At 38.7% G+C, this 15,094-nt stretch overlaps 1 protein-coding gene across 2 annotated transcripts in view; it reads right to left on the bottom strand.

Moving 5' to 3' along the window:
* Nucleotides 1–2,507: 2,507 nt before the first annotated feature.
* The window catches only part of LOC112107378 (RAB6-interacting golgin), a 13,632-nt gene continuing 1,045 nt past the window's right edge, over nt 2,508–15,094 (bottom strand). For both annotated transcript variants that reach the window (XM_024201049.2, XM_024201048.2), the window contains exons 2-5: nt 13,648–13,996; nt 8,520–8,621; nt 6,292–6,432; nt 2,508–3,574 (exon numbers count right to left, since the gene is read on the bottom strand). In XM_024201049.2, the coding sequence (XP_024056817.1) occupies nt 3,082–3,574; nt 6,292–6,432; nt 8,520–8,621; nt 13,648–13,996 (1,085 nt within the window). In that variant the 3' untranslated portion in view covers nt 2,508–3,081. The remainder of the gene's footprint in view (nt 3,575–6,291; nt 6,433–8,519; nt 8,622–13,647; nt 13,997–15,094) is intronic.

Here is a 15,094-nt window from a genome sequence, read left to right on the forward strand (position 1 = left end):
TTGGCACGTCTGACCAATGTACATATTGTTATGATTGGACTGCTTAATTCCTGCATGGGGAGAATTTAAAACGGTCAGACTGGCACCCATCAAAATATTTGTGAACTTACTCAAACTGGGTCAGGCTGAAGTGGAAATGACACAATTGTAGTGTTTTATATCACTTGTCAGAGAAGAACTTTGCAAGCAAGAGAAAAAAACAATTTAACTCTTTCCTACAGAGAAAAATGATCAAATGTTATCCATTTGCATTTAATATCTCCCTATGGCTTCTAGCCAGACAACTTCAGTTTGCAATCTCAGAAGCTAAACAGAGCTAGACTTGGTCAGAAGTTAGATGGGGGAAGGGAGGGACCAGCAAAGAAAACCCCCATATTACACAAATTGGCATTGCTGATTCAGAACCCTCTGCTCTCTGACACAGTAAAAATCCTTAGCATTATGTTTGGGTGCCATTGTGGGTGCTGTTTTTCAGATGTTTCAGCTGGATATAAGATTGTTCATGCCATAGGAATGGCTTTTAATAGAACTTGTGCTTTAGATCTCTTAGCTACTCTTGAAAATCTCCTAAATTGATAAATCTTGCCCCCGGTTTCCGTTTTGAAGTGTTCACTTTGTTGCAATTATTGGATGAGCATTTTACAGACACATTTCTGCCTACCAGATGCTCACACTGTGTGTTCACTGTGGGCATTTGTTATTCATTACCACCATTGTGCAATTAGATAATTTCAGGGAGATGCTGTTGTTTCTGCTCCCTGATTGGATGAGGATCAATTCACTTTGAAGATGGGAGCCAATCCACAGGATTAAGCAATTTTGGGGACACATTTAAACTTTTTCCCCCCTCCAAACTATCTGGGTCAAGTCAGGGCTGAGATGTCACTGCTAGAAAAGTTAAGCTATTGTAGTAACAGCAGCAGAGGTCAGATTTAAAATTAGTCTGAATGTTATGGGTGGAAACTATGTTATCAGAGGTACAATCTTAACTAAAACTTGTGGCTTGTCCCTCTCTGCCTATTTCAACTACCTGTCAGTGCTCCAGCCAGGGCCTTTCTGCAACTGAAGTTGCAAAATGTATAATATAGCCCAAGGGTTTGGGACAGGAGGCCTGGGTGTTGAGTTAAGCACTATCTCCTTTTCCAAGCACCTGCCAAATGCTTTTATTGAACTTGGTCTCCAATTGTGTCAGCTGTCACCATCCGCCACAGTCACAAGCCAATTCGTAATTGCAGCATGAATTAATGTGTCCAATCCTAATTCTGCAGAACACAGGTGGATCTCTAGGCTCTGTCCAGGAGAGTAATAGGATTCCCATAGTACTGTGTTGCCATGCAGTGCCCCATATACAAGAATATTTCATATATAATATAACAAAGGTAGATTTTGAATTTTCTAGTCTCCAGTTTTATAAGCCATCCATCAGACAGATAGTAATTGTGGAATGTGTGTGGGAGAACTTCTCTTGAGACTGTTTCCCCCCGGAAGATGCTTATTGTGACAAAGATGTTTCCTATTGCTCCTCCAGAATGCAGTTAGCTGGAGTTCCATGTTATGGAATACAGCTCTCCAAGGCTATTTTACACACTTTTTTGTTTGGAAGAGCTACCTTTGGGGTGCTGGTTGCATAGAGAGGAAGGCTGTCAAAGGGTCTATCTTTCAAGCTTGCTACATGATTATTCAGAACCTATTCTTGTCCCATCTCTTGAACACCAAATACTATAACTGAAAGTAAACAAGCCACATAGATAGAAGATACATTAATTTATTTTTACAATAAAAACTGTGAATAAAGTGTCATGGTTTTCAATGACTGAATTGGTCCCTCACAATCGCGTTTGGTGGGGTCACTCCAGTGATCGTCAAACTGTGACACACAAACGTTCAGTATAAGAGAAACAGTTAAAATTTCCATAGTGAAAGAAAGCTGCAGATTGTGTAGCAGAGAAGATATGAAAATTGCTATCTGGTTCATGGTTGCATCATAGGCTCTTTGAAAACCACCCCACTCCAAGAGGTCATCACAAAACCAGAATTGTATTCTTTTGTCTTTCCCCATCTGGAATGATTTTTTAAAATCCCTTTGAAAACAATAATTGGGCAAATTAACAAGGTTCTACTGGGGTTATACACACCCACCCTTAGGACAAGGAAGTTGTTAACTTTAATTTACTGAACATTACATAATGTATGGAAGGGCTTAGTTCCTATTTACTTTTGGGATTATTCATGATTTTATCAACACCAGTTTGATTTGTCGGATTTAAGGCAGCTATGATGTTACTGAAAATGAGACAAATATTTGTAACCGCATTTGCCTCAATATTAGCCAGATCTCTAGTTTCTGTCTACAACCACCTCCTTTCTACCATATATTAAGCTGATACTTTTGTAACACATTTGATGCTGTAATTTCACAAATCAGACTCTAAAGACCAGATATTAAGAATTTTACAGTAATTTGAAAAAAAATAGACACCAGTTATAAATAGGAAATATTACAGCCAACCTGGCCTTTATAGCAATATACAAATCTAAATTTGTTTATAGTTCTCTACAGAATAAAGTATCAGCTACCATATCCAAGGATGTCTCTGAAACCTAGCCGGGTTTTACACGATTAAAAGAAATTTGCAAAGGAAATTTGTGGACACATTGGAAATGTCCTATCACCGTACATGAGGAAAAGAACATCTCTGTAATAAAACCTAATCTTTTATGACACCTTCTCAAGAAAACAAACATCTCCCTTTCTTGGTTTGATGTCTGCAATGGTTAGCTGGGAATCTTCACTCTCACACAAGCCCAGCCTACAGACAAACATTGCTGCCCACTACTTAGTACTCCCTCCTAGCAAGCCCCAGTCTCACAAAGCTCCATAAATAGTGAGCAAATCCGGGGATGAATGGACCTAAAAATACAAAACAGGACAGACAGGTGACCCAGAATGGAAGATTCTGACAGGTAACTAAAAATAGATTATTTTAAATCAAATTAAAAATAGAGATAACGTAAGAGGGATGTGTTACTGACACTGCAGAAGCCTTGGGGTAACCTATAGCACGCAGTAAATCAAGTATATCATCCATCAGACGCTACCTTATCTGCATACAATAGTAATGTATCAGAGTGAGCGGGGGTTTCATCCCAAGTAGTGTTTACTGATTGATTTTGGCTACCCATATTTGAAAGCGACTTGCTACAGGAATTTCCAGGCTGCTCCACTAACTGTTCAGAAGCAGCACCAGCATGCTCATTCTCCTTCACTGTAGCACATGAAGCTGCATTTTCCTCAGCAGTCTGAGACAGATTCTGAGACTGGGCAGCCTGTCTCCCTCCTTCTGCCTCCTGCTGCTGCAGCATCTGCTCCACCTCAATCTCAAGTTCCAGATTTTCTTCATCTGCCTCCACTTCCAGCTGCTTCATTAACTCTTCCAGCTTCTTGGCCTTACGGAGTTCATTCTGCTGTATTATAGTGCATAGATGCTCTGTGAGATGCTCCTTGATCTCAGTCTTCCGTTGGAAATCTAGCTTTGCTGATACATACTCTGACTCTGCCTTATCATATCGCTTCCTGCAAAAATAATGTTTTTGGTGTTATTCATCCTGAAGAATCCCAAAGTGCTTTACAAGTTACACACATGGATGAATACTTGATCAATCACTGAAAGGCATTTTCCTCTGCAGTGGGCAAGGCCAGCTATTTAATAGCACACAGCAACATTGTTCAACAATTATAAAGCAAGGGACGGAAAGGAGAATGTGCCAGCAGAAGAAAGTCCACTCCATCAGTTTCCACTGCTGCTGCATTCTAGGAGTAAATTCCCTTGTCTGAAATGCACAGATGGCAAACAATTTTGTTGACTTTTGTATGAGATTCATCTCCAGCATGCTGAAAGAAATCATCACTAGTAACTGCTCCATGTATTCCAATGGAAAATTAACTATTCAGAAAGATACCAAAGTGATTCATGTTCATTTTATTGTTAGCTAAACAGATCAACAATCCAACAGATCAACATTCTATGTAATTAATGAAGTAGTTACATTGCTACTTCAGTCTTTTCTAAAAGTGTACTTTCCCTGTCATTCAAAAAAACATATACCTATGTCACTAGCAGTACAGATGGGCACAGCACATGACACCATATAATGACCACAGCTTTTGCAGAGTCACCAATGTAAAAATAATTGCATCATCAGCATGGACACTTATCAGTTTGTACATTCTGACGTGACAAACTTTCTAATGTAAAGCAACAATTACAAATATTTTGTGGGGCAACATAACGGTGGAAGGACTTAACTAGTAGAAGGATACCAGAGGCTGGCTGAGAGAGGAGGGAGGCTGTGGATCATACACACCACGACCCTGTATTGCACCTTGTGACAGAGAGCATCCACAAATATAGTATCACAAAGGTGCCTGTAAAAACAAAGAGCTGCTTCGGAAAGCCATATTCAGGTGTCTCATTACCAAGCAATAGAGGGACACAGTGGTCCTTTTGTTTGAGGAAGCAGAACAAAATGAAACAGGATTTTTTCAGAGTATATTTCAGTAAGAAATAACCGCAGGATTCTGCTCCCAGCTGGAACTCTATTCATGGCAGTGAATGACAAAGCCATGTCCACAGGGCCCCAAAATACCCACTCCTCTTTCTGTCACAAGGGAGTCACAGAGATGATGTAATGAAGAACTCAGACATGAAGCATACATGCAAGGAACAAAATTAAGGTTACTGTGGAAACATTTGTCCAATTAAAACTTTAACCTGCATGAACATAGTTTTTTTTTTTTTTGCATCGGAATATTTATAAATATTCCATTTTATAGTCTGAACTATGCAATTAGGACTATAAATACTGCACTTCTTGGCAGGTTAAACTAATTTGGCATTTAGCCTTAAAATATAAGGCAAAACTTCAATAATTGCTCAGAAAGGCATTGCTTGTTAGGTAAATGAAAGCTTTTAATGGTGGGTGGTATATTCTACAACACTGAAAATCCATGTGTAACTCTACTTTCCAAATCATGAAAAACTGATTATACAAAAACACAGCGAACTCATGAGGCGTATTTTTAAAGCTTTGCCTTCTTTCCCTACTAACCTTCCTTTTTCCATCTTTGTTACCTAAGTACAGTTTCCTGTAAACATTCTGTATGATTTTTTCCTATCACTGAGAATTTAAGATGCACAGTTCAAATGGGTGTAATGTTTTATGATACATGTCTAAATGTTTCATGGTTTCTGAAATCTATTTGAGTAAATCCTACAAACACACTGGCACCGAAAAGTCTTCTCTGGCATAGATCTGAAACTGTGTGATTTTTCCAAAATATCCTAAAATAGTGGAACTACATAAGGTCAGCTAGTCCCTGCCATTTTAAATGATAATTAGTCGATAGCTATCCTCAGTACTTAGCTGCCACTGGTATTCATTTAAAAGCTAATTACCATGTTTATTGGCCTGTGGGTCAATACACAGCAAAAGTTACAAGGAAAACTACAATTTCTACACGTTGAATAGTGAACTAAAACCACAACCAAACATTTCCATTTCATTAAATGCCTATATAAACATGCTTATATTTACATACTCATGTTGTGGTTTACCCTATACTAATGAGGCACTCAGATTAATTTTACATGTTGAAGGATGCTGCAAAAGAGAATCGTCAGAGTTGCACTCCCTTGTAGTAGTAATAATAATAATAGTAATAAAAAAACCTCAAATGATGGAAAGAGACATTGAGAACCCTGAAGACTGAAACTGACCTACACTTGGTCCCAATTCAAGAAAGTACATATTTAACTTTAGGCATGTATGCAAGTCCCACAGATTTCAATAGAGCTTAAGTGCTGTCCTTAATTAGGGCGCTTTCCTGACTCAGGACTTTTGTTTACAGAGTTGATGTAATACATTACATGTGTTTGGTTCTTCTTTTAAAACTGCTCTTTTCCCAGGAAAAAAGCCAACAACGAAACCACTCTGTAACACAGTAGTGCTTATGTATAACTCTACCATAACGGACCAGCACATATGTACAATGAAAAGGCGGGGGATGGGGTGGAATGGCAAGTAAAGTTTTCAGTCGGGAAACTTATGTTAGTTGCAAGCTTCTGTTTAGGCCACTATGATCTAAAGAGAAACCACTGTATATTAAAACTTGTTAAATACACCTGCACTGGGTCTTTTAATGACATGACTCGCATCAGCCTTTCTTCAGTGAAAGGAAACTGCATACATTTTCCCCAAGAGTACTTGCTGCTCTGTCTGTTAATTGCTTACCGAGCAAATGAATAGTCCATGCTGGCCTGATCGATTCGGTTCCTTAAGATCCCAATGTCAGCAGACACCATGTCATCCAGAGCCTGTAGCTCTTTTTGGATTCGCTTTAGTTTCACTGTTTCAGCCTGAGTTCTTTTGGATCTGAAAAAAACAAGATGCAAGTTCTCTCTCTTTAGAAGCATCCTACACAAGAGACATGTTGTGTTTCAACTCCAGACCCATCAGCTCATTAGTAGTTGCTCAAAGGTTTCTCTTTGATAGTTTAAGGCTACGTCTTCACTACCCGCCGATCCGGCGGGTAGCAATCGGTCTATCGGGGATCGACTTACCGCGTCTAGTGAAGACGCGATAAAATCGATCCCTGATGGCTCTACCGTCGACTCCGGAAATCCACCGCGGCAAGAGGCGGTAGCGGAGTCGACGGCGGCGCGGCAGCTGTCGACTTGCCGCCGTCCTCACAGCCAGGTAAGTCGACCTAAAATACGCCACTTCAGCTACGCTATTCACGTAGCTGAAGTTGCGTATCTTAGGTCGACCCCCCGCTGTAGTGTAGACCTAGCCCAAGATTCTTGATCTTTCTTCCCATATTTATGGGGATCTAAAGTGTCTGCTATTAACAGTCTGAAACAAAAATATGTAATGACTGCAATCAAAGTGCCTAAAATGGATTGTATTCCTTCACTCGGAAAACTCACTCTTTGAAACTAAGTAACTTTAAGCATAAGAACATAGAAAATTGCTAGAAAGGAAGCCAAAGGAGGCAGGAGCCAAAAAGACTGGGTCACCTAGCCCAAATGTGATTATTTCCATTTTGTAGGATTACTCTCTATAGGCCTGATCCAAAGCCCAGTGAAGTCAATGGAAAGAGTCACATCAAATATGAAAGATTTCAATCAAGCCCTACATAATTTTCTTCAACTCTGTTTATTACATTTGTAAGTTCAAGAACTAAAACTATCTACAGGAAGCATGTTCAGACCCAAGCACCTCAGGTAATTTTCAATGAGATCTCATACTAGGCCATGCTACCACCACCCATCATATCAGTGCACCACGCTTGTCAAACACAGATTTGATTTTCCATAAAATAGCCTTAGGTATCTTAATATCTCCAGTCTTCTGACTGACCAGCATTAGCAAACCACTGTCACCTTTTTAATCAATTCACCAATTCTATCAGCAACTGGTCATGTAACCAATACCTTTTTCACACCACCTGTATCCAGATACATACCAGCTTTGCACCTCCAAATGCCCCTTATATTATCAATTCCTTTACATTCAACTATAATAGAGACTTATCCTGTTATTCCCACAACTAAACGTTAACTCAGCCCTATCTTTCACCCTTGTGCCAGCAGTCTAATAAGCCCTTTTAGCTCAGCCACTTTTTCCAAACTACATATTAGCCCCATCAACTATATCCTCTAGTCTTCTCTATTTCATTCACCCAATTCTTGTATTCTCTAGTCCCATACTCTGAAGCCTGTTGGACACTGCTGCTTCATTTATCTCTACACTCCTTCTTGTCTTAGCATTAAAGGTCTCTGACTTAATACCAACACTTGTTTCTCGCACAGTGTGCATTCAGTCTGAACTTAGCACAGCTGGTTGTCCTCTTCTATCAGACTCAACTTGCTGCATTTTTCATTAATATTAAGATGTCTTTAATGGAGATCCTTTCATCAGAGAATCTCAAAGCACTTTACACACCATAATGAATTAAGTCTCTCCAGACTTCCGAGAAAAAGGTAATATTCCCATTTTATAGCTGAGGGAACAAACAGACTAAGTGACTTTCTAAATGTCACATAACAAGTCACTGGCAGAGCTGGGACTAGAACCCAGGAGTCCCTGTCCCCTGCTCTAATCACTGTACACAATACCACCAAATTAAATGCAAAATCACTGATCTGTTCAAGAACATCAGATTCACTCTGTAAAATTGTAACAGGAATTATCAGTCTGCAGAAGAAGCTGCATCTTCAGAAATGCAATCCACATAAAAAGAGCTTCTTAGCCACCACACAATTTGGAATAAAATGTGAGTATCATATACTGTTGCTCATTTGCACACACACACACACACACACACACACACACACAAAAATCTTTAGTGCAGAGGAAAGGGGGACAAGTTGGATTTGCTAAAACTTAGTAACTTATCATAGACAACAAACACCCCCCTTCCCTAGGTATGGCAGTAGAACGCAGAACGTCCTCATCACCTTTCAGCAATGGCTTTGGCCAGGAGTGCCTTCTTGCGTTTATTCTTCTCTTCCATCAGCCGCTGCTCCTGCTGGAGAACTTCCCAACGAGATTTCTCCTGCCTGGGCATTGACAAAGCAACAGGGTTAAACAAGGGTTCGTCTCTTTCCTGCCTCTCCCCACCCAAACAGCAGTCATACTCCTTGTGTTTATTTTATTGGAGCACCCATTAAGGATTTCCAAGAATCCAAGGACAGCTCAACACCTCGGTTCTGTGCGAATGAGGAAGGAAGACTGATCAGGAAGAAGAGTTATTAGCTTCAGGAGATACTCAAGTTTACTCTTAAAAAAAAAAGCAAGCCAGGGTCTCTTATGAACAAAGAATGTGGGGTTTGTTCTTTGCTACATTAGAATCCCATGTTTTTAACTAAAATTAGCATATATTGTTCACAAATAGGTGGCTTTTCACTATGAATCATACACACCCCAACCCATCTCTAAAATCCTGGGCAGACAAATATTTTATGGTATTATATAAATTCATCCTAATTGGATTAAATGAATGCAACAGTCTTTGGCTGTTGGTGGCCGAATGCCATTTTCCCCTACGTAAGTCACATCATGTTAGTTGTTGCGGTGGTTTCATCCATCACCTTTTCAAAAGGATCTCAGTAACAATCCTCTCCTCATAATTTAATGCATAATAGGGCTGTTCTTCCATGAACAAGGCATACAATGGAGGATAAAAATAATTGGGTTTTAATTTAAAAACTATTTTTGTATTTCAATTGGTGTCTGATTTTATTTAAATTATAGTAAGGTTTTCTTTTTAAAAACAAACCTGCTTAAAATTAAATCTGAATTTAATATAAAATACGTTAAGGCCTGAACTTATGTGAAATGTGAAACATGCAAATGTGAAACATGTTTTGATAAGAGAAGTTTATGTATCCAAAACATTCAATGTTATTTTAATAAAAATAAATTTTATATGTTGTGTTTAATTAAATTCCATTTACTCCCCAATGCAGTTTGACACAAATATTAGCAAAAAGTTAATTATCTAATAAATACGCAACATATTCACCATTTTCTAACATACAAAAAATGTACAATTAATAAGAATCTGAAAATAGTAAGCTATACAATTGTCTAAATAAATGTATACAGCTATAGTATATCCTCCTAGGTAGCAAAGAGATGTACCAAATAGTGTGTAAAGTTGTATTTAGTTGTAAATCAACATTTTAATGGTTATATCAACCAATGAGAATGCACCTTTATTGAGAAAATAACTGAAGTACAAATGGAAACGTTGATTAAAATTGATTATTTAAATTGAGGATTTCCACTTGGTGATTTAAATTGCTGTGATGTAAATCAATCCACCCCGGAATAAAACATCTGAAGTTACTTGATAGCTAAAGGGAAGGAAGAAATTTTTTCAAACCACTGTGATGCTAGAACATAGGGTGTTATTTGACATGGGAATGTTCCAATGGAATATACATGGTAGTTGGGTCTGCATTGGTGGCTGCTGGGCAGCAACCAACGCGTTAGCTATAGAATGTACTAAGTGGGAAAGTTTGGCCCTGTCAGTCTGACATAGCACTATCCATGGCCAGGGTGGATAAAAATCAATTATTTAAAAAAAAAAATCAAAAATATTGGATTTTTTTTATTTAAATCGGATTTTTTTGATAGATTTTTTTCCTCAAAAAGCATTTCATCTAAAGATAATTTTAATTAAGATACATTATAGCTCAAAGATATCTCATCATGGAATAGGGATTATAAATTCTAATTCTATAGTATGAGACAATATATTCATGTAATCTTTAAGAAAAGTTTTGTAAATGAGTTCCAATAGTTCATGGATTAGGGACCCCATTTTATGGGGTTCCAGGGGCTTCTGTATAGATTATTTACGTTAATATTTCTATCTTCCCAATGGGACTCAGTGCTTAGTCTAGAAGAATAGATCTGGACAAGAAGAAGAAGTCTGGAGATAAATGTGAGATGGGAGGGACAGGTAGTAGAAACAAAAGTGAAATTGTTTGAGCAGCATATTGCAGAAGTCTTGAGGTCTTTGAGTGTAGCCTTCATTGATTTGAGATCTACCACACCATTCTCTCACTAGAAGGGAAAATCTATAATGGCAGCAGGCCGTAAGAGAGACCCAGTTTGGGAATAAGAACCATTCAAGAAATATATGTTTGCTGATGATGTTTTAAAGAAAGTCACACCAGTGAACTGGTGGAAGTCACATAAGCACTTGGATTCAGAGCCTGTTGAAGTAATAATCTCACTTTTAACAGCAGTAGCTTCTTCTGCTAGTGTAGAAAGAATATTTTCTTCCTTTGGACTAATTCATTCCAAATTCAGAAATCCTTTGGGACCCGAAAAAGCAGGAAAGCTTGTTTTTCTTTTCCAGATTATGCACGAACAGGAAAATGAAGGTGAAGACGACTGAGTTAGCTGCAGAAGCCAATATTTTAAGTTTCTCATGTTGACCTGGCTGACATAGTCGATTTAAGTTTTTGTTGTTTTTTTTAAACTCATTTAACTATTTTAGTTAAAAACAATTTTAACAAAAACAAACCTGATTTTAAAAAAACTTGAATGTTTAACTAACTTCAAAAATTCATATGCTTGTTTTGTTAAAATATTATATGTTTGCTGTTGAAAAAAAATCCAGAATACGTAACATTGTTTTAGTTAGATAAAACAATTTAAATGTCTGTCTGGTGATGTTCTCCTCCTAATACAGCATGGCAAGAAAATCCTCCAAATATTAATGATTAACCTGTTGAATTGGAGAAAGTTCACCTCCCAATGACTTCATAAATATCTGCTTCAATTACCTTTGGTAAATGAAATACCAAACAATCATTCATTTTCTGATATAGCTGTAAAACTAATCTGAAAAGTTTTCAAAATAAATCACTTTAAAAATGTATAGTGTGTACCTTCTAAAAATGAAACCTATATCTCTGAGTTGTGAAGAATATTTATTAAGGTTATAACAACCAACAAGAATGCACTTTTTAATATAGAAATCCATGAATAAATCGAGTCTTCCTGACTAGTGATTTAAATCAAATCCACCCTGTCCATGGCTTTGCTGAAGTACGTACTTACTTTTTAAATGAATACATGCCACGGAGCATTACAAAATGCTTACAGTCAGGGGAAGAATGAACATTCTACTGAGTACTGGGACTCTCACTGATGGAAAAAGAAATAGAGCGTATGGAGGCATGCAGGAAAAGAAACCTAAAAATGTAAAACACAAAAATCACCTTAATACAAGCTGTGCCAGATAGCCAGTCTTTTACACAAAGGAAAAATAAATACACGTAAGGCACCTGGCCATTTATGCAGTGCTGTACCACAGTAGAGAGAAGGAGAACTTCCTGACTAAAACTACACATAGCTGCTTGCAGCAACATGGAATAGTGGACTAGATGGGGCATGCGTCTGATCAAGTATGGCAATTACTGTCCAGATGGTTCAGAGGAGGGTGCAAAAATCCCCACTCTAGGCCCCTATGGGGTAATTTGATCCCCGTGATACTCTCATCCTAACCCCTAATTGTTAAAGATCAGCTCAAACCCTAAAACATGATGTTTTATCCCTTGTTTCCAATACTTTTTAGCATTAACTATAACAACTTTGGCGCCTAAGAACTTATTACTCTGGGTACCCAGAAGTAACTTCAGACAAACAAGGGCAAAATAGTTACAACAAACAAGACAGTAAGTATATAGTCAGGCAGTCTATTTAAAAAAAAAAAAAAATTGCTCATTCTAGTAAACTATTCTGAAACTATTCTGATATCAGGAATTTCTACACAGTCAAATATTTATTATTCACCCAGCTCTACAAACTGGGTGAAAAAAAGAGAAATACTGGCCTAATTTATTGGAAAAAATTGTGAAATTCATCAAATATGTTATTTGATCAGCTCTATTAGTTACAGTAAGCAGAGAACAGAAGGTTAGGTGTGGTTAGGCAGGAAAGGGACATTTGGGATGGGTTTTGAGACGCTATACTGAAGTGAACAGGAAGGGTTTAAGACCAACTTTTAAAAGAACAAGCAATTCAGTAGTTTGGAGAGACACACACAGCTCAAGACACACACAACAACACAAGCGAAAAATGTCTCTGGTGCAACCCCCCACCCCTGCTGTAGAGTAACAAGGAGTAATTACAGAGGAGGCAGAGACTAAGTCAGCAGGTAAGAAAACACCAGTGTATAGCGAGTTAACCTCACAGCCTTCTCTTGATGCAAAAAGGATGGGTTTTTTTCAATCATGTTAGCTCAAGACGACTGAAAAACCCCATCAAGATGCAGTCTAGCACATCTAAAGCCATGTTCTCTGGCCATTATTTAGCCAAGGGGGGAGACTTAACAACTGAAACCCACCTCCACACCAAATCAAAAGGAGGGCCCATAGAAAGTTTTGAAAACCAGGAGAGCAATTTTTTGAAAGGGGCAAAAGTTAAACAGAACCAAAAAGATGCATTTCCAAATGTGAGCTTTGTATACTACATAAATAAACCAGAATCAACAGATGTGCTTAACCCTTCAAAGACAATAAAAAAAAAAAAAAAAAAAGAGTCCCATGACCTGGCCGCCTTACAATTTAGGTCCCTAATCCTGCAATCTTGCCTGAATGGAGTCTATTGAAGACAACGGGACTCCATTTTCTGCACGAATTAGGGCTTGTCTACACTGGCACTTTACAGCGCTGCAACTTTTTCGCTTGGGGTGTGAAAAAACACACCCTAGCACAGCAAGTTTCAGTACTGTAAAGCACCAGCGTAGACAGTGCGCCAACGCTGGTAGCTGCGTTCCTAGAGCTGGTAGCTGCACCCCTCGTGGAGGTTGGTTTTTTAGAGCGCTGGGAGAGCATTTTAACATTGCCAGTGTAGACTAGCCCTTTAGATTGCAGGACTCAGGTCTACATGAGATATTACTGAACAAAGGGTGGCAATTAAAGGATCAGCAGAAAAGAAGCAAAGGAGAAGACTTCTTATTCTAAAATACAGTACAGTTTAATATTAAACTTTAGTTTATTGTACAACAAAATGATGAATTAGTAAGGAATAAAACCAATCCCTTGATTTTACAGACTTACTAACAATTCCACTCTCTTTTTCTCCAGTTTGAAATCCATCTTTACAGGGAGTTCCTGGGGTTTTTCATTGCCATTACAACGATTTTCAAGTCCCTGTGCATTCTGTTGAGCTCTGGTGTCATGTTGCCTTTGATCCTTGATTGGGGATGGAGGTGGCGGCGGCAGAGGCTGCTGAGGAAGACAGGGCTTGTGTTTTGGTACAGAAAGCAGCTGTTCTGGAAGTACAGAGGCTGCTCCATCCTGCCGTCCCAGTTTCTGACATTGTTGCTGAAGAGCTTTTTCTCGTAGCAACTGCTGACGGCTCTTATTTACAGACAGGGGTCGACGCTGCTGATCAGAAGATTCAGATGTATCTATTTATAGTAAAAATAAAAACAGAATCCTTTTAGGAGAGGCAAAATCTTGACGATTTATTTTCTTATAAACTCTAAGGCTGGTAACATGATCAACCTTTGTCAGAAAGCCACGTGAGTGAGGATATGCAAACAAGCCACGTAAAAATGTTTTGCTGCTATAATATTAATACTAGAGGTTCAGGTTATTTCAGTGAAATACAGGAACTTGGATGCTGGACAGAACTCCTGGATTACTCAAAACTGTGGTAAATTTTCCATCGCTTGAAATCTTTCAATCAAGCTTTCAGGTCTTTCCAAAAGGCATGCTCTGGTTCAACCACAAGTTGTTGGGCTGGATGCAGGAATCACTGGATGCAACTGGACAATACAGTTGGTCAGACAAGATCAGTGGTTCTCAAACCTTTTGTACTGGCGATCCCTTTCACTCAGCAAGCTCTGAGTGCGGATCCTCCCCCTTAAATATAAAAATATGTTTTTAGTTTATAACACTATTTTAAATGCTAAATTTATAGCCGTACTGTTTAAAATGAACTTGCCTTTTCTCACTGCTTTTAAATTAAAACGAAAAGACATTTTTATCAAATTACTGTTATAAGCAGAAAAGTTATTTTTTGAAATAGTTACTATTTAATACTGGGGGGAGGGGCACGAAGCAACTGTATCAATATCACTTTTCACAGCAGACTTAGTGCCCCATTGCCACCCTTACTTCTGCACTGCTGCTGGCTGCAGCACGGCTTTCAGCGCCACCACCACCAGCAGCACAGAAGTAAGAGCGGCAATGGGGTGCTAAGTCTGCTATGAAAAGTTATATCTGTATGTTTGTTAATATCACCTTTCACAGCAGACTTACTAGGGCAAACTTCCTATCTAACTGGGAAGCTGTGAACAGTGATATTAACAAACATACAAATATCACTTTTCACAGCAGACTTACTTGCGCCCCATTGAGACCCTTACTTCCGTGGTGCTGCTGGCAGCAAGTGCTGCCTTCAAAGCTGGGTGGATGGAGAGCAGCAGCTGCTGGCCAGGTGCCCAGCTCTGAAGGCAGCATCGCCACCAGCAGCAATGCAGAACTAAAGGTAGCAATGCCAC

Source organism: Terrapene carolina, unplaced genomic scaffold, assembly GCF_002925995.2.
Source record: "Terrapene carolina triunguis isolate 2854851 unplaced genomic scaffold, T_m_triunguis-2.0 Scaffold210, whole genome shotgun sequence".
Lineage (NCBI taxonomy): Eukaryota > Metazoa > Chordata > Testudines > Emydidae > Terrapene > Terrapene triunguis.